The sequence below is a fragment of the Anser anser genome (assembly GCF_964211835.1).
Source record: "Anser anser genome assembly, chromosome: 19".
NCBI classification, from domain to species: Eukaryota; Metazoa; Chordata; class Aves; order Anseriformes; family Anatidae; genus Anser; species Anser anser.
The window spans coordinates 8,035,953-8,054,134 of record NC_139740.1 but is presented as its reverse complement, the minus strand read 5'-3'; the positions used below and the strand labels follow the sequence as shown (position 1 = coordinate 8,054,134).

The following is an 18,182-nucleotide window of genomic DNA, read 5'->3' as shown; positions in this document are numbered from 1 at the left end:
ATTCCCAGGCCACTCAAATCCTGGATGAACTTGTCAGCACATTGTGATTTATCCTCCTCTGAGGATTCCAGTTACAGCCCTGGCTTTCCTCATATCAATGTCTCTTCTTCCAGGTATGGCCTCCTGGCTGGGCAAGCGCACAGCTGCTTGGAGAAGAGAGAAGTCTGTGTGGCAGTGCTGTCTCGTGTGGTGGGGAGCCCCTCAGATCTTTATCAGATTGGAGTAACAAAGGTGGTGCCTATAGAGAATCCCATCTTAATTCCACTGGCCCAGCCACTTATGGGCTGTCAGCAGACACTGAGCAGCTCATCTCTCCTGCCCAAAGAAGGGAACACTGCATGCCTCTACCTCCCTTTTGCTTTGTCTTGTCTCAAGTACGAAGGAGAAAATTTTAGCATTTCAGATAAAAACCAGGAGGCAGGCTCCAGGATGTTTTAGTAGTATGACCAGCTCCTTTGTCCTCCCAGTGTTCCTTGATGGAGGCCAGGGCTGCTGTTTTTCCTGCCTAGTAACCTTCATCACTCTCCAGTTCCCTGCTCCTGAACCATCCTCCGCAAATACATCCACCTCTGTCATGTGGGCCTACACCTCCTGCCCTCTTCCATTAACATAACGCAGTTTCCTTAGCAGGGGACCTATGGGCAGTAGAGGCTTACTTGTAAGGAGGGAAAACAGAAACTTTTATTATTGATTGCCTCTTAGAGAAACTGGCTGCTTTCATTGTGGGTCAGTGACTCTTCCCTTTGCCTCAGGTCTTTCTGAAGGAGAAGGCCAGGCAGCTGCTGGAGAGACGATGGAACCTGAGGCAGAGCTGGGCCGTTGTTACCCTCCAAAGGAATTTCCGATGCCTCCTCCACCGCAGGCGCTTCCGTGTCCTCCAGGAGAAAGTCACAATCATTCAGGCTCACTTCCGAGGTTATCAGGCAAGGTCAGCAGCCAAGGGCCAGGCAAGGTACAGGCCTTTGCCCTTGCCTAGGATGGCAAGGTGAGGATGTGCCTGGACAGGCCTCTCCTCACGCTGGCTCCCAACCTGCTCTGCAGTGGGGAATTCTGTTGGGTCAACTGTTAGTGGAATGTCAGGAGTGGTGATCAGCAGGGCTGCAGAGGCAGTTCCTGATGAGAACAGTTGTGCTGTAGGCTTACATGCTGTAGTTGGAGGAGAGATTTCCCAGCACTGAGCAGAGGTTCCAGTAGAAATACAGCTGCTATCAAAACTGTTATAGTAGCCTGCTTGTGGTAGCGCTGATACTGCGATAGCTAGAGCAAAGGATGTAGGGAAAACTTTTAAGAGAGAACCAGGCTTAACACACTAAGACCAAATCCAGACTGACTAATTAGGTTGTTATATTTGGTCCGTAGCCTTGAACTGAGTCCACAGTCTGCCTAAATTTTGGTGGTTTCCTTTTCATTAGCGTTTTTTCCTCTTTTCATGTCCCTCTAGGAAGCGGTACAGGAGGCTGAAGAAGACTTTGGTGCAGTTTAATACCACGGTTTTAATCTCTAGACATTTCATTCAAAGGAGGAAGCACTGCCAGGTAACAACACTTCTCAGGACCAGGTATCCTGCAGGAGCTATTTCTGCCCTAGGCAGAGAGCTAGCGTTTGGGTGAGGCCAGGGCATGGCTGGCTTTAGAGACAGTTTATAGGAAATGATGCAATGAATTGGTAAAGCTGTCTTTCACTCTCTGGCTGATATGAATATAGTCAAAAGAAGTAACCACAGGGACTGGAGCTTTGTTCCCTAGATTAGGTTCAGAATTGGCAAGGGTAGTATAAGTGCAGCAGATCTGTATGCCTGTGCGTGTGAGCTTCTCTAGGCTCTAGGCCTCTTTTGGAAATCAGCTGGATCCATAGTTGGGGTGAGAATAAGATGGCAGTGGTTTAAGAAGATGGAAAATTGTGTAGAGAAGAGAGCCTTAATAACTGTCCAATGTGTTGTATATATTTTGCACAAGCTGTTAAAAAATCAAATTAAAACCAGGAAATCAGGCCAATCATCTTTAGGATAGTGACTAACATCTGTATAGCTGGCAGCTTCCCAAGGTAGGGAAGGAGGGGCCCAGTGCAGCTGGTGACATGATCAGCAAAGGATGGGGTGGAAGGTTAAGGCCAATGTTGCTGGAAGACTGCAGAGGTGCCTTCTGCCATGCCATGCCCAGAACAGTGTGTGTTCCTTTTTCTGCCCTTTCTTACCTGGACAGGATCCAGCTTTTCTTTCCATCAGTAACCACAACAGCACAGTTATTTTGAATCTGTTTCTGTTCTTCCAGTGTGTGCTTGATGAGGTATCTGTACATGTGTTAACAACAATAAAAGGTCTCAAAGTTCACCTGCTGCAAAGTTCCTCCTTCCCCCACCCCTCCAGCTCTGCCCTTTGTACTTTAGCATGCCTACTGTCTTTCGCAGCCCAGCCCTCATAACCTCCCATCTAGTCCCTCCCAACATTATTCTGCAACAGGCAAGCAAGAGAGAGGGAGAGACTGAGACCCTCCTTTTTCACCTTGGGGTAGGAAGCAGGTGAGTGTTGAGGCTGGGAGGCAATAGTATGAGATGGGAAAGGGCAGAGCTGCAAGGGAGTTTGGCTCTTGGTATCCTTCCCACCCCTCTGATGGGGTCCCTCTCCACAGACAGCTTCCTCTGTCCGTTTTCAGGCTGCATTACTGTAATCTTTAATGCTGGAGGAGACAGGCGAATGTTTCTGACAGCTTGTGTGTGCTTTTGTCCTCGGATGCATCAAATGCCAGACAAGGGAGGAAAGGTGTGGGGGGGATGCTGGGCGGGTGGTGAAGGCTCTTGCCGTTGGATTTTGTGTAGAGCAAGTGGTGCTTCAGCAAAGCTAAAGGCTTTTCTGGGCTTCTCCTTCTCATATACTGTGTTGAGTCCAAGGAAGGCTCTGCAGCCTTTCTGTCATTTTATCTGCTGGAGCAGGACACCAGCTCCTGTCCAGCTGCAGAGTCTGTCTCCAGAGGTAGCTGAAAGTGATCTCATATATGTCTTCTTTTCTCCCCCTTCCATATTGTAGCAGCAAGAGTTAGAGGAAGGAAAGCAAAGGAGGAGATCCCTGGCCAGTGGTGACAGGGAGAACGGTCTCAGCCAAGGAATGGTGAGTTGTCAAACAGTTTGTGAGAGTCTGAGATAAAACAAGCCAGCCTCTCAGGGTATTCCCCCTCCTCTATGCTTCCTCAGCCCAGAGTACCTTAGAATACATACACCATGGTGGAACAACAGGATTAAGCTCTGGAAACATTCTTAAGGGTTGTAGATTCTGCGTAGAAATGTGCAGAATTGGGACATCCAAATGATTTAGCATCCTCTAGGAACCTTTCTTTCTGATGTGCCAGACTGAGGCCCTTGGTGTTTTTCTAATCCCACAAATCACTAAGGAAGGGAACTGAGTGGGCTAATGAATTATTATTTAATTCTGTTCTCAGATCATGCTGACATTTATAGTAAGGCCCATTTCACTTCAGCTGAGTTCTGGGAGCTGGGAGAGCTCAGCAGTTCACAGGAACGCATAGGTTGAAGGTGATAGAACCTTGATGCTGCTGAAATCAGGTCAAGAACAAGAACATGCTTGTGATCTGGTGCTACATTTTCCACTAGGCATTCTAAGACTTTTCCTCAAAGGCTGGTCCCAGTTTGGGATTTCATTTTCTATTTGTTAATACGAAGGTCTTTTGGGAATCCAGGAGTTTCACTCCAGGCCTCCTTGTTTGCTTCTACCCCTTTTTGTTATTCTTTGACTGTTGAGTTTGAGACAATGCCTTGTTAGGGTTGCCCTTGGGTTGGGATTCAGTTTGAAATTGATGCAGTGATTTTTATTAGTGCTTTTGGTTCTAGACTGGCTTGATAATGCAGACAGCTGCTCTGAAAGGTTTGCCTGGGAGCAGTAAAACATCTGGAGAGTATGCAAAGCCTACACGTATGCTGGAAACCTTGCAGCAAGGATGCAGTTAAGCCTGCCATAAAGAGCCTTTGACTGCGTAACTCTCTCATTAGGTCAGCATTTTCCAATCTCTGGCCATAATCAAGCATCCCTAAAGTGGTCGTGAGGCAGAGTACTGTATTTGTTCGCAGCATTGGATTGATTCTTTGGAAGTGTGAGGAAGAGAATTTTTGGTAATCCTGTTCTGTTGTGATGGGTGGGAATGAGGCAGTTCTGCACAAACGTATTTATGGAAGATGTTGTTGAGGAAGGTAGTTATTAAATGCTTTATAGCAATATAAATGCACTGCGTGCAGGGTGTTTAACCGGTATCAATTGCTATAAAGGAACACTGCTAACTGATGTCATTGTTTGTATGCTTAGACTGAACATACATTTACTATGGTGTGCATAGCAAGGAAACTGGTGTCAACATCATCCACGGTTTTGCATGGAATTGTTAGTAACAACAATAGGAGTACGTAGCACTGGGTACTCTTAAAATATCACCTACTTCCTCAGATGAGGATCCAGGAGTGTGAGATTTCTCAGCCTGCTACCTGAACACACCACTGAAAAGCTAGTTTTTAAGCCAAGTACCTTACCAGGAGCAAAATCAAACTGATAGAAAAGCTGTGACTCTGTCTTTGCTGAGGGATCATGTGAAGAGAGATGGCAGAATAGTATGCTGGTGAGTAGAGGCTTTACTATGTAGATGTTAACAACAACAAAACAGGCTTTATTCTTTAAGATACTCATCTGAATTATCCTGGTACAGATCTGAGCATCCTTAGAAAGTTCCAAAATAGCAATGTGCGTCAGAGATCAAGATCAGCTATCTTCTTATTTGTGCTGTAGAACTCCTGGATACTGAAAAATAATAATTAAAAAAAAAAAAAAAAAGGAGAAAGGAGCAGGTGGAAATGGTTCCTTACCCTTAAAACATGATCTCTTCTGTGCAATATGACAAACTTGTTAGTAATGAGAAATGAGTCAAAGAAAGCCAAATTTCCTGTCTCTTCCCCCTGTGGCAGTGACTTTTGTCAGGAATTAGTCACCTTTCCCTCCTGTGCTGACCCATGCCATGTACCTGTGTTAATATGCTGCTTCCTTATTTTGTAATGTTTCTGAACATTGTATATGCTGAAATTACTGTTGCTGTTCAGGAGGTCAATCCTTGTTCTAACCAGCTGTTCAGAGGCAGCTTTACCTAGTCTGAGCAGAATAGCTCAGGGTTTATGTCGTTTCACTTCTGGTACCCCAGTGGTGGACTTGCTCACTCTCCCCACAGGATGTCGGACTTCTGGAGATCCCTGCAGAGCTCGCTGCCCTGCTGCAGGTAGCTGAAGGTGAGAAATCCTCTCTTTTCCTGCGCTGTTTTATTTTATTGTTTATTTCCTTGTTTCCCAGCAGTGCGTTACGTATGTGCCTTTTCTACCTGCTGTCTGTCACCTGGGTTGTATTTGATTTATTATCATTGCAGTGTAAATATGATAAAGACAAAAGGTATTGTGTGTGTTGTTTCCCAAGATGGCAGAGTGGAAAAGTGACTTGGGCCAGTGGGCAGCATACCAGATTAAAATTCAGTATCATTGTTATCTTTTCAGCTCTGTTGTTGAACTTTGCTGATGTAACTGGTGACAATGATGTTACAAAACTTTTTGATCAAAGCTGTGTGACAGCAAAAATGTTTAATGAACCCAGGTTTCTTTCAGAGCTGGGTATCTGGGGTGTGAGATCTCAAACCCATCCAGCTTCTTCTCAAAAATCCTTAAAGAAATTAAAGGTTAAGAAGTCAAAACTAGAATTTTGGCACTTTCAAAGCAGCATTTATTTATTTTTAATTGAAAATCACTTCTTCAAAAGTCCATTTTCTTTAAATGGGTTTAAACAATGTAAAAACTTAAAGGGAATGCTTTGCTTGGATAGAAAAGTTGTTTTGCTATTTTTTTTATCTTCCAAATATCACTAATAACTTCCCAAGCTGTTTACCTTATCTTGAACAATGTTATATTCACTTCTGTTTCCTCTGTAACTCTTTGTACCATGTGTATGTTTAATTTGCAGAGGGGTTGAGGTAAGATTTACCTCCTTGTTATGTTGGTATAGCAGCTAACAAAATGCCAGATATATCTTGGCCACCTGTGTAATCCAATAAAAGATATAATCAAGCAGAAGAGTCTTGTGAATTGGAGCAGACTGGGCTGGATTCCCACATACCTCTTTCTTACTCCTTACAGGATGTATCCCCCTGGGGACTATCTGCTATTTAGTGAGCAATGCTACCTGTATGAGGTCAGGGACCAAACTGCACTGAAACTGCTGAAAATGAAATTAGATGTGATGGGATGTAAACAGGGAGAAGGAGGGTGGGCATCAGGGGACGCATTGGTTTGGGGTAGAGGAATGCACAGAAACTGTGTTCCATTGAAAAATCTCTTAATTTAAAAATATGCTTGCTCCCGTTCATCCATGATAAATCCCTCATCCAGTGCCTCATCATGATGGTTTCTGATTTAATTGTTGACTTAACAGTTGCCAACAGTATCTCTGTATAAGCTAAGTGTTTCCTGCTCTGTAAACTGCATAAAAGTTGAAACTTCAGGTGCTGCCTGCTCTCCGGATGTTACCTTGGGATAAGAGTCTGAAAAAACAGGGCTGTAAAAGCTCTCTCCTGAAGTCAGGCTTTGTGGTTTCAAGGCAGCAAGAGGGTTTAGGGCAGTGGGGCTGGAATGGATGTCTCTGGAACCAGGGGTCTGGTTCAGGGACTTAATTGCTTAGACAAGGTTAGATGCATGGAATAGCCAGCCATGGATTGCACTGCGCGCCAGATGTATTCTGGCTGCCTTTCTGACTGCTATAACACAAGGCCGGGTTGGATGAGGCCCTGGGCAACCTGATCTAGTGGGTGGCATCCCTGCCCATGGCCAGGGGGTTGTAACTAGATGATCTTTAAGGTTCCTTCCAACCCAAGTCGTTCTGTGATTCTAAGACCTCTTTCTCTTGCAGGTCAGTATAGAGCACAGGCCAACCAGATAACTGAGGCATTACCTCCAGAAGTCAAGATCAAAGATGACCTCTCCCTCCCATCCTCCATTAACAGCTATCCTTTTTCCTCCTTCATTAAGTCACACTTCCAGGTGGGAACTCTCTATTTCTCTTCATTGCTTCCCTCCTGGGGAAACGTGCTATTCTAGTGGTACCAGGCACAAACTGCATGTTTCTGTCCTTTTTCTTTTTAGAAGACAGACTTCCCTACCCCCGGCCATCCCCTGCATCACCCTTTAACCCACTTGGAAGCTGAATACCAAGAGAGTGCACTTGAGATCAACAAACTGGTGAGAGATGTCTTCCTTGACCAGGGCCTTTTAGAAGAACAGGTGCTCATAAGACAATGCTTTGATGCCTTTCTGCAACAAGATGCTTACAATATGTGGTGTGTGAAGAGAGCAGAATAAATTGCTGCTCCTTCAAGGTATTGGAGCAGCCTGACAGACGTCACATGAGGTGGTATCTCAGACATACAGTTAAGTCAGTATGCGATAGGGGGACAGTGAATTATTCTATAAAGTCTGGAACAAGGCAGGGACTTTGTCATCAGGAAAACTACACCTGGAACCACACCTTAATTCTGTAGTGTTTGCATAAGGAGGATAGTGTTACCACCTCTCCCCTGTGGATGCAAAACACATTTCTTAAAGATGTGATGTTCAGTCTATGAAAATAGAATGAAACTGCAGATAATTTCTAAGTAAATGTGTTAATCTTTTTGAGAATTACATGTTATTAAAATAAACCCATTAGGAAATGCAATATCTAAAACCAGTGCCTTATTTTGTCCTAATGATCTGAGTTGTGGAAGAATATAAGCTTCAATATCTTGTGGGTAGGTTGTGTTTGAGCAGATGATTATTATTTTTCCTCAAGATCACATGATCTTTTCTCTCCATTGCTAATCAAAAAAAAAAAATAGTTATTTCTTTGGCAAAGACTGCAATACATAAGGATTTGCTACAAGGAATTCCATGAGAACTAAACAATCTCCACCTCCTGTTTTTCTCAGTTGAGTGTCTGTCATGCATACTACCATTAACCATCTTAAGGTGTTCTCTGGGGGAAAAAATATCCTCTCCAAAGCTGTCCATAGCAAATTGTAGAAGAAAAATAATCTAGTGAGATACTACACCGTAGAGGATGAAAATTTTTAAAAAAAAGCATGTAAAATGGTGATATGCATAGCTAAGAAGCTGAATCGTTGCTTAAGTGCAATGTAGTTGCACGTAATACATCTCATACTACTTGTTTTACTATTAACCACACCAAAGTCTGCTTAACATTCAGCAGTTAGTGTTTCCTCATGTCTAGCTGCCTGAGCTTTTCATAACTATCAGCTGAGCATCAATTTATTTTACATATTTTTACATCTAGACAGCTGTGGTCTCAGACACTATAACAAATAGCCTGTAGTAAGTTGCTAGCAAATTTGAACTCTGGTGCTCAAAGAAGGAGGAATATTTTGCCCAAGAACAAATTCTGAGTCAGAAGAACAGCCTAAAGAACAAACTGAAGAAGACTTTTAGTCAGGGTCCTGTCCCTATGAGCAGTGCCTCCCAAATTCCTCAGAGCTTAGGTGGTGCACAAAGCCTGAGAAAAGGTGCGGATCTGAGAGGTGGCTGCTCTTAGGCTCACAAGCACCCTGGTGTTTACAGTTCAGGTTGTCACTTCGCAACACAGTTCAGGCCAGAGGGTTGCAGTTAAAGCTCTCTTTTTCTCCCTGAATGCTTCTAGATTTTGCGGTTCATTGGTGACCAGAATCTTGATGGCTGGCAGGAAGTACTTCTGGGGAACTACATTGCTAGGAAAGGTTTGGATAACGTGGCTCTGCGCAATGAAATCTTCAGTCAAGTGGTCACCCAGACATGGAAGAACCCAGATGTGGAGCAGAGCCAGCGAGCCTGGGTCCTGATGGCGACTTTACTGAGCTCCTTTGCCCCTTCACCAGCACTGGAGAAGCCGTTGCTGAAGTAAGGAGGAGAAAGAGCTAGCTACACTTTCGTTAAGGTTAAGAAAGATGAGCAACATGCTAAAGGCAGTTGTCTTTTCCTAGATTTGTGTCAGATCATGGCATGGATGGCTTCAATGCTGTTTGCCAGCGTAAGATCTTAACAGCAGCAAAGCACACAGACTCTGTGTTCTCCCGAGCCTACCCTCCCACTCAGCTGGAGTGGACTGCGAACCAGAGGAAAGGGAAGATGGTGCTGGATGTTCATACCTTTAATGGTAACTTGTGCTTCTAGTCCCTAAGGACTTTTACAGTGCAAAAATCAGCATTCAGAAAATGCTTCCCTCAGCTTAGTGGAGAGTGATCAGAAGACTGACTGTTTCTGGCTGGTACAACAGTGGGGATAGAAGCATTTGAATCCAGAGCCCAAACTCCAGAAGTCTGATTCTGATGAGCGCAGACCTGCTATTCAGGCTGAAGGATAAGATTCTTCTGGGTTTGGGCCCATTTCATTGGAGGGCTGTTCTGGTTCTGCATCTCTCTGGGTTTAGTTTTCCTGTTACCCATTACTGCATAGCCCATGCAAACCATACTACTGCCTTTGTCACAGTGATTTTCTGAGCCTTTCTTCCTTCTCAAACATTGGCTTATGCTGCGCCTTGAGTGCATAGAACCTGTGTGAATCGGATGCAGATCATCTGTGCTCTGGCACCTTGCTCAGTGGGGTGGTGGCCCAAGTGAACCAGGATGCTGCAAGGACTTTCAGCTGTCAGTCTGAAAGTGCTTTGAGATGTGCCATCAAACAGTTGATATGAATGTGAACGTGGTCATGCAGAGCCCTCCATCTGCTTTCAGTCCTTGTGGGCCACCTCAGAAGTGCGTGAGGCTTTCCAACTGGGCTCTGCCTGTGCCCTACAGAGCTTTGGTGTTGTTTTGGGTCTTGCTGGGAGGCTGTGTGTACTGACTCTTTCTTTTATGTGCTAGAGGAGAAGTTCTCAGCTGAGGTGGAGTCCTGGATGACCGGGGAGCAGTTTGCAGGCTGGCTCCTAAGTGCAAGGTACTGCCAGAGGATAAGAGATCTGGGGATGTGCAAGAGGTTATCACTGGTTTTAGGGTTCAGATCAATTGGGGCTGCAGGCTGGAATTTTATATGGTCAGATGTGGAATAGCCACTCCTTACCCACTCTGGCTCATGGTCTTTCCCTATCCCTTCCGTCTGTGTACATGAACCCGTGGGCCTCTTTAGGAACAGACGAATCAGTGGTGTGATCTGTCAGAGCAGCTTCAGAGAAAAGATTAAAAGAAAAAAAGACAAATACTGATTCATATACTTTCCTGACCCTGGGCACTTAATCATTGATTCACACCCTAAAGCTTAAGGACTTAAGCTGCCAGGATAGACAAGGCAGGACGAAACTGAATGCAATGTTTTCCTTTCTCTCTTTCCTCCTGTGTATCTTGACATCTTTTTTCTCTTTTTTTTTTTTTTTTTTTTTTTTCCCCTGTTACCAGGGGCTGTGATAAGAAGTCTCGAGGCTGGTCTATCTCCATGTTTACTGGCAACACGTGGCAGGACTTGCTGGGCTGTGACTTTGTGCTGGACCTCATTGGAGAGATGGAAGATGTCAGCAACCCCAGCAGCCCCTCTCAGTCCTCAGGTGGATACCCTATCACACCTGAAAGGGACAGAAACTTCTTCCTGAACTCTGCCATGGATCCGTGAGTCACCTCATCCTCCTGCACCAACGCTTCTGGCCCTGTCATCCAGTGGCCTATCTCTCTCTCAGCATGCTGTGCTGTCCTTATCTTATTTTTTCCCTTCAACAGGATTCCCCCTGCTCCAGGTATCCAGGCCCCTACCTTTCCACCGCCAGGCCTGCCTCCAGAGTTCAGCAATGCCCATCGAGGTGAGCTCTTGCTCGGGACTGTGGACAGCACTGGGAAGATGTGCCCCAGCCAGGAAATCAGAGCATAGGGGAAACTCTTCTTGATGTAGAACAAAGGAGGGCTCCACTCCAAAATATGACTGTCTAATAGGGTCTGGAGACGGGAATGTTCCTTACCTGCCTTATAACCTGACTCCTCTCCACTTGTAGATTCAAGATTCAGAGGTGGCTCGGGGGACCCTGTGGGCTTGGATCACTATGTGGACGATCTCTTCAGCACTGTACTGCATCAAGGCCCCAGAGTACCAGTAAGTCCTCTGATGTTCCCCCTGCCTTTTTCTTTGCAGCTCTTCTCTCCCTGTGACTCCTTCAAGCATGCCTTTGTCTATTCACTCTGCTTTCGCTCAGATATGCCTTTGGATGGCTATGCCGCTGTGAAGTCCATCTGCCTGAGCTCAGATAAGGCTGTTTTTTCTTGACACAGGATTTGGAGAACAGGGAGAGTCTGACTGGACGCATGAAGGGAGGTGGGAAGATTGGACCCACGCAGCGAGGAATCTTTCCTTCTGCAGGTCTGTAAGGGGATGTGGACAGCTGAAAACGCCTGCAGTGGTACATAAGCTTCAATGAGCAAAAGTCAGGGAGTCCCTCAAATGCTAATTACTGCCTGGGCTGAGCTGATTCAAAAATAGCATTTGACTTTAGACTAGGTCATCCGAAATTGCACTTGTTCCCAGGTGCTCGGAGACGGATGCTTTGGCGAAGGTGCTAGGTAAAGTTATCATCTTTGTTCTGCTTTTAATTTCTCCCCCAAGTTGGTCTAGGGGTCAAGGCAGTAGGTAGCTTGCTTCTGACCCAGGCCATCTCTTCCCTAGTGTATGGCACTCATAAGTCGTGTATTCACTTTCTATTCACCTTGTGCTTTCCCAAAATAGTTGCTGCATTTTTCAAAGGAAGGGTTTTGATTTTGATTTTTTTTTAAATTGCTTTTTTTCAGACTTGCCCATCATCCCTAGCTATTCCATGGGTTAGTAAGTCTGAACTCTATAGAGGTTCTGGTTTGCGTGTTTGTTTTCCTTGCTTTTCTTTACCTGTATGGAGCCCAAGACTTGGCTGTTCTCAGCAGGGTGGGGATCCCAGGCTATCTGTGGAGAATAGTCAGACTTGTTAGTATCACTGGTAAGCACCAACCTGGACTGTAGTACTTGACTCTTCACCAAAATCATGCTAAACGTCACCCCGGGGAGGAATAGATAAGGTTAGCATATAAAAGAGTATTAGGAGTTAGTATTAAAAGGAAAAAGGAAAAAAGAAGAGCGGAGGGTGGAGAGGAGGGTAAGAAGGAATTGGAAACCTGGAAGGAGGCAGTCAATGGGATGTGCTCCCTCTCCTCCACCAATACAGGGATGCTTTCTTGGTAAGCTCTGCACCTTCACCCTTTGGCGAGGAATACTTGGGATAGCATTTTACTAGCACTATTATCGTATATTAGTGCTATTGCAGTAAGTGTATTTATCAGTGGCAATTCCGAATCTGCCATGTCTGTCACTTTATTAAATACATTCAACTTTGTGAAACTGTCTCAGTGAAAGTGCTTGGCAGGGCTCTGAAACAGGCAAATATTTGACTCTGATAAGTCCCCTTTAATGCGACACTATCTCACTGATAGCTGAGTCTTTGGGATGGTTTCAGGAGCTCTGCATACTTGGCAGCTACTTGCTGCAAAGAGACCCACATGCATTTGGCAGTCCCAGAGATCTTTGCCCGTCCTTCAAGAGAAACCCTTCTCTGTAATCATACACAGGCATAAGGTAGTCAGGAAGAACGTGGTGTCCTAAGGAAGACTGCAGAAGCAGGGTCTGCATCCTGCTATTGTAAAGTCTAGCAGGCCACACATTTCTCTTTGGTTTCCTTTGTCCACCTGACTTTTTGCAGTGTATCCTGCTGTGTATAAAGAGAGAAAGCATTTGCATGTCCCTGTGGTTGGTGCATGCCAAGAGAACCAGAAGTACCCAGCCCATGTGACGTGTTCTGTGGGACTGATCAGGGCTTCCTGATCTGCGATTCCCCGAAAGTCCTGTGCATGTGGCCTTTTGCCTCTAGGCTTCCCTGGAATGATGCAAACACCAGCTTACCAGCCCATGCCTTCGATGATGGGGATGCCAGCTGCCATGCCCATGATGCCAGGGGCGGGTGGCATTGCACCTATGCCAGGTAATAACACAGAGTTTCAGTAACTGTACAGGGAAAGGGGATGAAAGGGTGGGCATCCTAACGGAGCTTGTGCATCGTAATGTCAGGCCGAATGCACAGTGAGCTCTCAGCTCTGGGCTGCTGCTCAGGCAGTGTGGGGAATGATTGCCTGAGGGTGTCGTGTGTGTCTTCTACAGCCATGGTTATGCCCCAGCCTGTGATGCCAGCTGTAGATCCCAATCAGTTAGCAGCACAACAGCAAGCCTTTATCAACCAACAAGCCATGCTCATGGTGAGTAGAAGGGACTGGGTGGGAGAGGCCCCAGAACGGGGGAAGGAGAATACACGGGTGTATGTGCTGTGAAGAGCCTACTGTGCTCCCCTTCTGCCTTAGGCCTGCTCTGTAATGCTCCGTGCTTATGTGCTGGGGTTAGGTATATAAAGTCTGGGTTAAATAAGACTGCAAAACTGGAAATAACCCTTTTTGCCTGTTTGTGTACATGGGGACACTGAGGCACCATAGGGTGAGTGATTAATTCCTTCTTCCAGGCCCAGCAGATGACCCTTCAAGCCATGACCCTTTCCCAGCAACAACAGCAGCAACAGCAGCGGCGGCAACAGTCTCATGAGAGCCCGAGGCCAAGAGTCTCAAGTCCACCACGAGCCCAGGCCCCAGCCACTCTCCCAAAACCCAAGTCATCTCCCAGCAGCCAGAGTGCTACACCACCACCAAAGGCTCCAGAACCACCAGCTCAGGCAGAAGTGGTATGAGAAACAAACAGTGGTTGTGAACTGGGTTTGAATGTCATGCTTTGCGTCTGTTGTGCTTCCCTTCAAGTCTGGCAATGGTTTGGCCGAGAGGAGAGCTGAGAGCTATATTTACCTATGGCGCAGGCCTTTCAAGCTTCACTTGCTCAGTCTTTAAGACACAGGGTCAAAAATGGTGACATTAAGGTCTGTGGAGGTTTGGCTGCAGTGTTGCCAATTTATTCCCAGCTGATCTGAATTTCATGGTGCATAGGATACTTCATGGCTCTGAATTCTTTATCTTTCAGCAAGCTGTCTTGGAGCTATAACATACTCCTCTTTCTCTGGACTGGGTTGATGATTTCTTTGGTCAGAGACTGATCTCTTAGAACACTCTGAGAATGGGAGAAGTTCTGGATCAGAGTCCAAACCTGTCCACAGAAGATAATCTCTGAATTCAAAGGCCCTATAGAGGTATTTTCTGGCTAGTACTAACTGACCATGTTGTGAACTGCCTGCAGATTGATGACTACACAGAAGACCAGTTCTCTGACAGTGAAGATGATGACAATCCTCGTGAAACTTTCCAGCAGAAGCGAGCGTATTTTCAGAAGATGGGTGAGTGTTGACCACTTTGGGAGTTTGACTTATCATAACACTTTGTTCTGCAGCTTCCTTGGAGTAACAGCTTGGTTCTTGTCTCTCTATATGGAACCCAGCTAATCCCTTCAGGAGTTCTGGTACCGTGTGTAGCACATAGTGTACGTGCCTGCTCAGCTGGCTACAGTTAAGATCATGGGGTGTTGTGTTGCCAGCTTTCTAGAAATCTTTGGGCTTCTAGCTGCCATGCTCTCCTTTGGCTCTAGAAAGCACCAGCTTATGCTGACTGATGCAAGAGTGAGAACCATACCATTAATGCTAATTTTTGGCTAAGTTTAACTAGCTCAGGTCCCTCTTCCTACGCAGGAGAGCAAAAGATCCTAGTGAAGAAAGTCAGGCCGCCTTCCAAAATCTGGACCCCTCCAGCAAATCCTCAGCCAAAGCACGAGGAGAAGGAAGAGGAAGAGAAGAAGAATACAGAAGAGAAGCCTAGCCCTAAAACAGAAGCAGGTAAGATGACGTGCAGTGGAGACCCAGGCAGGCTGACAAGCAAGAACTCTCCAGGAGTGAGCATCAGCTCAGGATGTAGCCAGAGGAGGAAAGGATCTGGCTCTCCTGGGAGTCTCTACAGCAGAGGAGAGAGAAGGGCCTGGGCTTTGGGAAGTAGGATCCTAAAGCAGGGTGGGGGAAGGTCATAACCGGTCAGCCAAGGAGTGAGAGGGAGGGAGATTCAAATGAGATAGAAGGATTTCTCCTGTGCTTTTGCTGGCTCAGTGTTTAAAGCTGTTACTCCCAATAGCTCCTGCTCCCCCTTTGCCACCTCCTGAGCCAAAGCCAAAAAAGCAGACGCCAAGAGCAAAGAAGGAGCCACCAGTAGTGAAACCTTCGGGCCCTGCGTCACGACCTGAACCAAGCCGAGAGATCCGCAACATCATCAAAATGTACCAGAGCAGGCCAGCCCCCGAGCCCCAGCCCATCGAGCCTGTCAGGTGAGAGGGTGGGAGCCACCCAAGTGGCAGGAAAGAGATGAAGGGGACTGTGTGCCAGCGCTGCTACGTGGCTCCATTGTGGCCACAGCCCTGCTGCAGCCCTAACAATTTTGTTCCCCTTTGTCTTGCAGGAGAGTGCCCAAGCCATTTATGAAGAAGAATGACCCCAAAAATGAGGCACTGGCCAAGCTAGGGATGATGAATCTCAATTCTCCCAGATCAGTGAGTGCTTTTCTCTCTGGTCACCTCAGCAGAGAGGGCCTGTGTATCCAATCCCCAGCAAGCTGGGAGCTATCTGATAGTACACTAGCAGCCAGGTCATTTGTTGTTGTGTTAATACATAGCTGTGAAATCATACCACAGTGTTGCACCTCCTGGGTTGCAGTCTGTAAAGTCCCTTGAGGTCCTGGAGAAAGGGCTCTGCTGCAGCAAGTCCTGTTGTGGAATGTTTAGGACTGATTTGGAAGCAAGCAACTGAGAGACAACTATTCGTGTTCCTCACATTTGGCCCCAAGGTCTTGATGTCTTGGCCTATTAATGCCTTTTTCTCCTTTTCCCAACTATAAGGTCCAATCTCAAATACTTGTTTCTCTGCACCTGGGTTTGCTTGATCTTCAATTGTTTGCAGACTGTGTGCTGATTTGAAGGTTCTGGTATTTGTGCTCAAACAGATGTTGCTCCCAGGGCTGGGCTGCTGCCCTGGGTATTATTTCTAACAGCCGTGTCAGTCAGCGTGTAGTGATGCAGAGAATGACTGTATCGAATGGTTTTGCTGTCTTGCAGCCTCCCCCCCTACCGCAAGAGAAGAGTCCCAAAGGGGCACCTCCACCTGTCAAGCCCAAGCCAGGCTCAACTTCTAGCTCTATCAAGGAGAAACAGTTGCCTCTCCTGTCCATCTTCAGCCAGCCATCAAGTACCCCACCAGATTCCCAGGCCCCTCTTGCTCCCCCTATTCCCCCACCTTTGCCGCCATCTCTCCTGCCTGGGAACCAAGGCTCGCAGGAATCCACAGCGAAGGGTGAGTGTTGACTTCTCACAAGCGGGATTTGATAGAAGATAATGGGGCAGATTCAGCCTAGCAGCCTGGGACAGTCACAGCACATGATCTGTCATTTGCCAGCTGGCCAAAGACCGAGCAGTCCGTGTGAAATCAGACAGACTGTCACTACAGTTTGAGCCTGGGCCAGCGCTCAGCACGGTGCTTCCCAGCTCTCTCTTTCCAGCGCAGGATGTCAGGTGCAAATGACGAAGGAAGGGCTGGGTCCCTCTGAAAAATGGAGCTAAATAAAGAAAGGACCTTTGGGCTACAGCTCTGTCAAGGTCCAGTCCACAACATGTTTTATTGCCTACTTGAAGCATAGCTACTCTGTTAAAGCTGCAATCCAGTGGATGGACTTTAGACGAGGGAGGAATGGGAAGGCAGGTGTTTTACATTCTTGAGCCTCTGGAGGGTCCTTAAAGATAGGCTGAGGAATGAGGGAATGTTATTTGTGGAAGAACGGGATCCTGGGAGAGCTGAGACGCTGGACACATAAGGAAGCTGTTTGGGTACTGCCCACTTGAAAAATGGCATAGCTAATTCTTTCCAGCAGTAGTTTGGAAGTGTTATTCAGCCATAGGTTTTGCCTCTGAATTTCAGTGGGAGCCCAGAGCAGTAATTCACGTAATACTTTGGCAACTGTTTTGGCCGCATGTACCAATGTGTTTCAAGCTATCTAAAACACTCATCAGCATCACATTTTATAATGTGCAAAAACAGTCAGCCCAAGCACATTACTGTAGGGCTCCATCCCACAGTAGCTTCCCTGTTATAAAAGAATTTCCCTGTGTTCCCTCCCTCTTTGTTTTAAAAGACGGATCTTTAGGAAGTCCTGTGAAAGCAAATCTTGGTAACTGGATTAGCCTGAAAATTCCCTACGTTCTTTTGAATAGGGATATAGAAACAGCTGAACTGTGGGATATTCTGCATTTCTCGATTGCCTAGTAACTCTGAAGTTTCGAAAGTTGTGACTGCGTAAATGAAGACATTCCTACCTCGTAGAGCAATACCTTTGAATGGTTGCCTACCAACTGAGCCTATCTTTAATAGATCTCCTGCAGAGAGAAAATCCAGTGCAAGTACTGGATGCATTGTGCTAGAAACTTGCAGTCCGCAAGCTCAGGAAAGAGCTTTTATGTCCTTTTGAATCCTTTTAATAGCCTTTTTATAATGACATAGAGTGAAACTGTGTCTTTGAGTTTAAGAACAGGGGCAGGGGCACTAGTTTGCCTGGGACACTGTGTGCTCCCTGTCTCTGGAGTGTTTTTATTATAAGCATTGAACTTTGTGGCTAATATACATGCTATCACTCGATGACTTTTGTGCATGCATTCATGTTAGCTGATCACTGTCCTTCAAGAGGGTTCCTTATAATAATCTTCAGTCAGGCACATGGTACCGTACCCTTTCTCTTGGTAAGTCTCTGACAGGTGACCCTGTAGTCAGCAAAGCCCATCTTCACTGCTTTTTCTTCTCACCCAGGCTCTACTTCAATAGAAGATGATGGTATCAAGACCCAGCTGTATAAGCTAACTGCCAGTGTCAGCTTTTCCTATGTCAACCCTGCCTGGAAAATCTTTCTGCGCAAAGAGGTACAGCTGATTAGCTGAGGGCTGGCTGTAGGGGGAGGGAAGTGGTCCCACATTTGGTTAAAATTGCTTTTTGTCACATGCAACCAGTGTGATGTAAGAACACAAAGGCAGTTCAGAGAGGACATCATATGACGCAGGAGTAGGGAGTTACGTGTCCATCTGATAGTCAAGGAATCCAGGTCCTACTCTGCCTTGCTGACTCATGTGTC

The 18,182-nt window shown here is 46.2% G+C and overlaps 1 protein-coding gene across 11 annotated transcripts in view; it reads left to right on the top strand.

Annotated features, from left to right (window-relative positions):
- Positions 1-18,182, top strand: part of MYO15B (myosin XVB) — a 61,891-nt gene that overhangs the window by 30,494 nt on the left and 13,215 nt on the right. For all 11 annotated transcript variants that reach the window (XM_083805477.1, XM_083805473.1, XM_083805478.1 and 8 more), the window contains 23 exons: positions 114-231; positions 753-928; positions 1,442-1,535; positions 3,023-3,103; positions 5,217-5,274; positions 6,935-7,065; positions 7,168-7,263; positions 8,714-8,949; positions 9,033-9,205; positions 9,912-9,984; positions 10,440-10,646; positions 10,755-10,834; positions 11,024-11,121; positions 11,298-11,385; positions 12,917-13,027; positions 13,204-13,298; positions 13,556-13,771; positions 14,275-14,371; positions 14,720-14,863; positions 15,153-15,342; positions 15,474-15,564; positions 16,126-16,360; positions 17,864-17,973. In XM_083805477.1, coding sequence (XP_083661603.1) covers positions 114-231; positions 753-928; positions 1,442-1,535; positions 3,023-3,103; positions 5,217-5,274; positions 6,935-7,065; positions 7,168-7,263; positions 8,714-8,949; positions 9,033-9,205; positions 9,912-9,984; positions 10,440-10,646; positions 10,755-10,834; positions 11,024-11,121; positions 11,298-11,385; positions 12,917-13,027; positions 13,204-13,298; positions 13,556-13,771; positions 14,275-14,371; positions 14,720-14,863; positions 15,153-15,342; positions 15,474-15,564; positions 16,126-16,360; positions 17,864-17,973 — 2,998 coding nt within the window. The remainder of the gene's footprint in view (positions 1-113; positions 232-752; positions 929-1,441; positions 1,536-3,022; positions 3,104-5,216; positions 5,275-6,934; positions 7,066-7,167; positions 7,264-8,713; positions 8,950-9,032; positions 9,206-9,911; positions 9,985-10,439; positions 10,647-10,754; positions 10,835-11,023; positions 11,122-11,297; positions 11,386-12,916; positions 13,028-13,203; positions 13,299-13,555; positions 13,772-14,274; positions 14,372-14,719; positions 14,864-15,152; positions 15,343-15,473; positions 15,565-16,125; positions 16,361-17,863; positions 17,974-18,182) is intronic.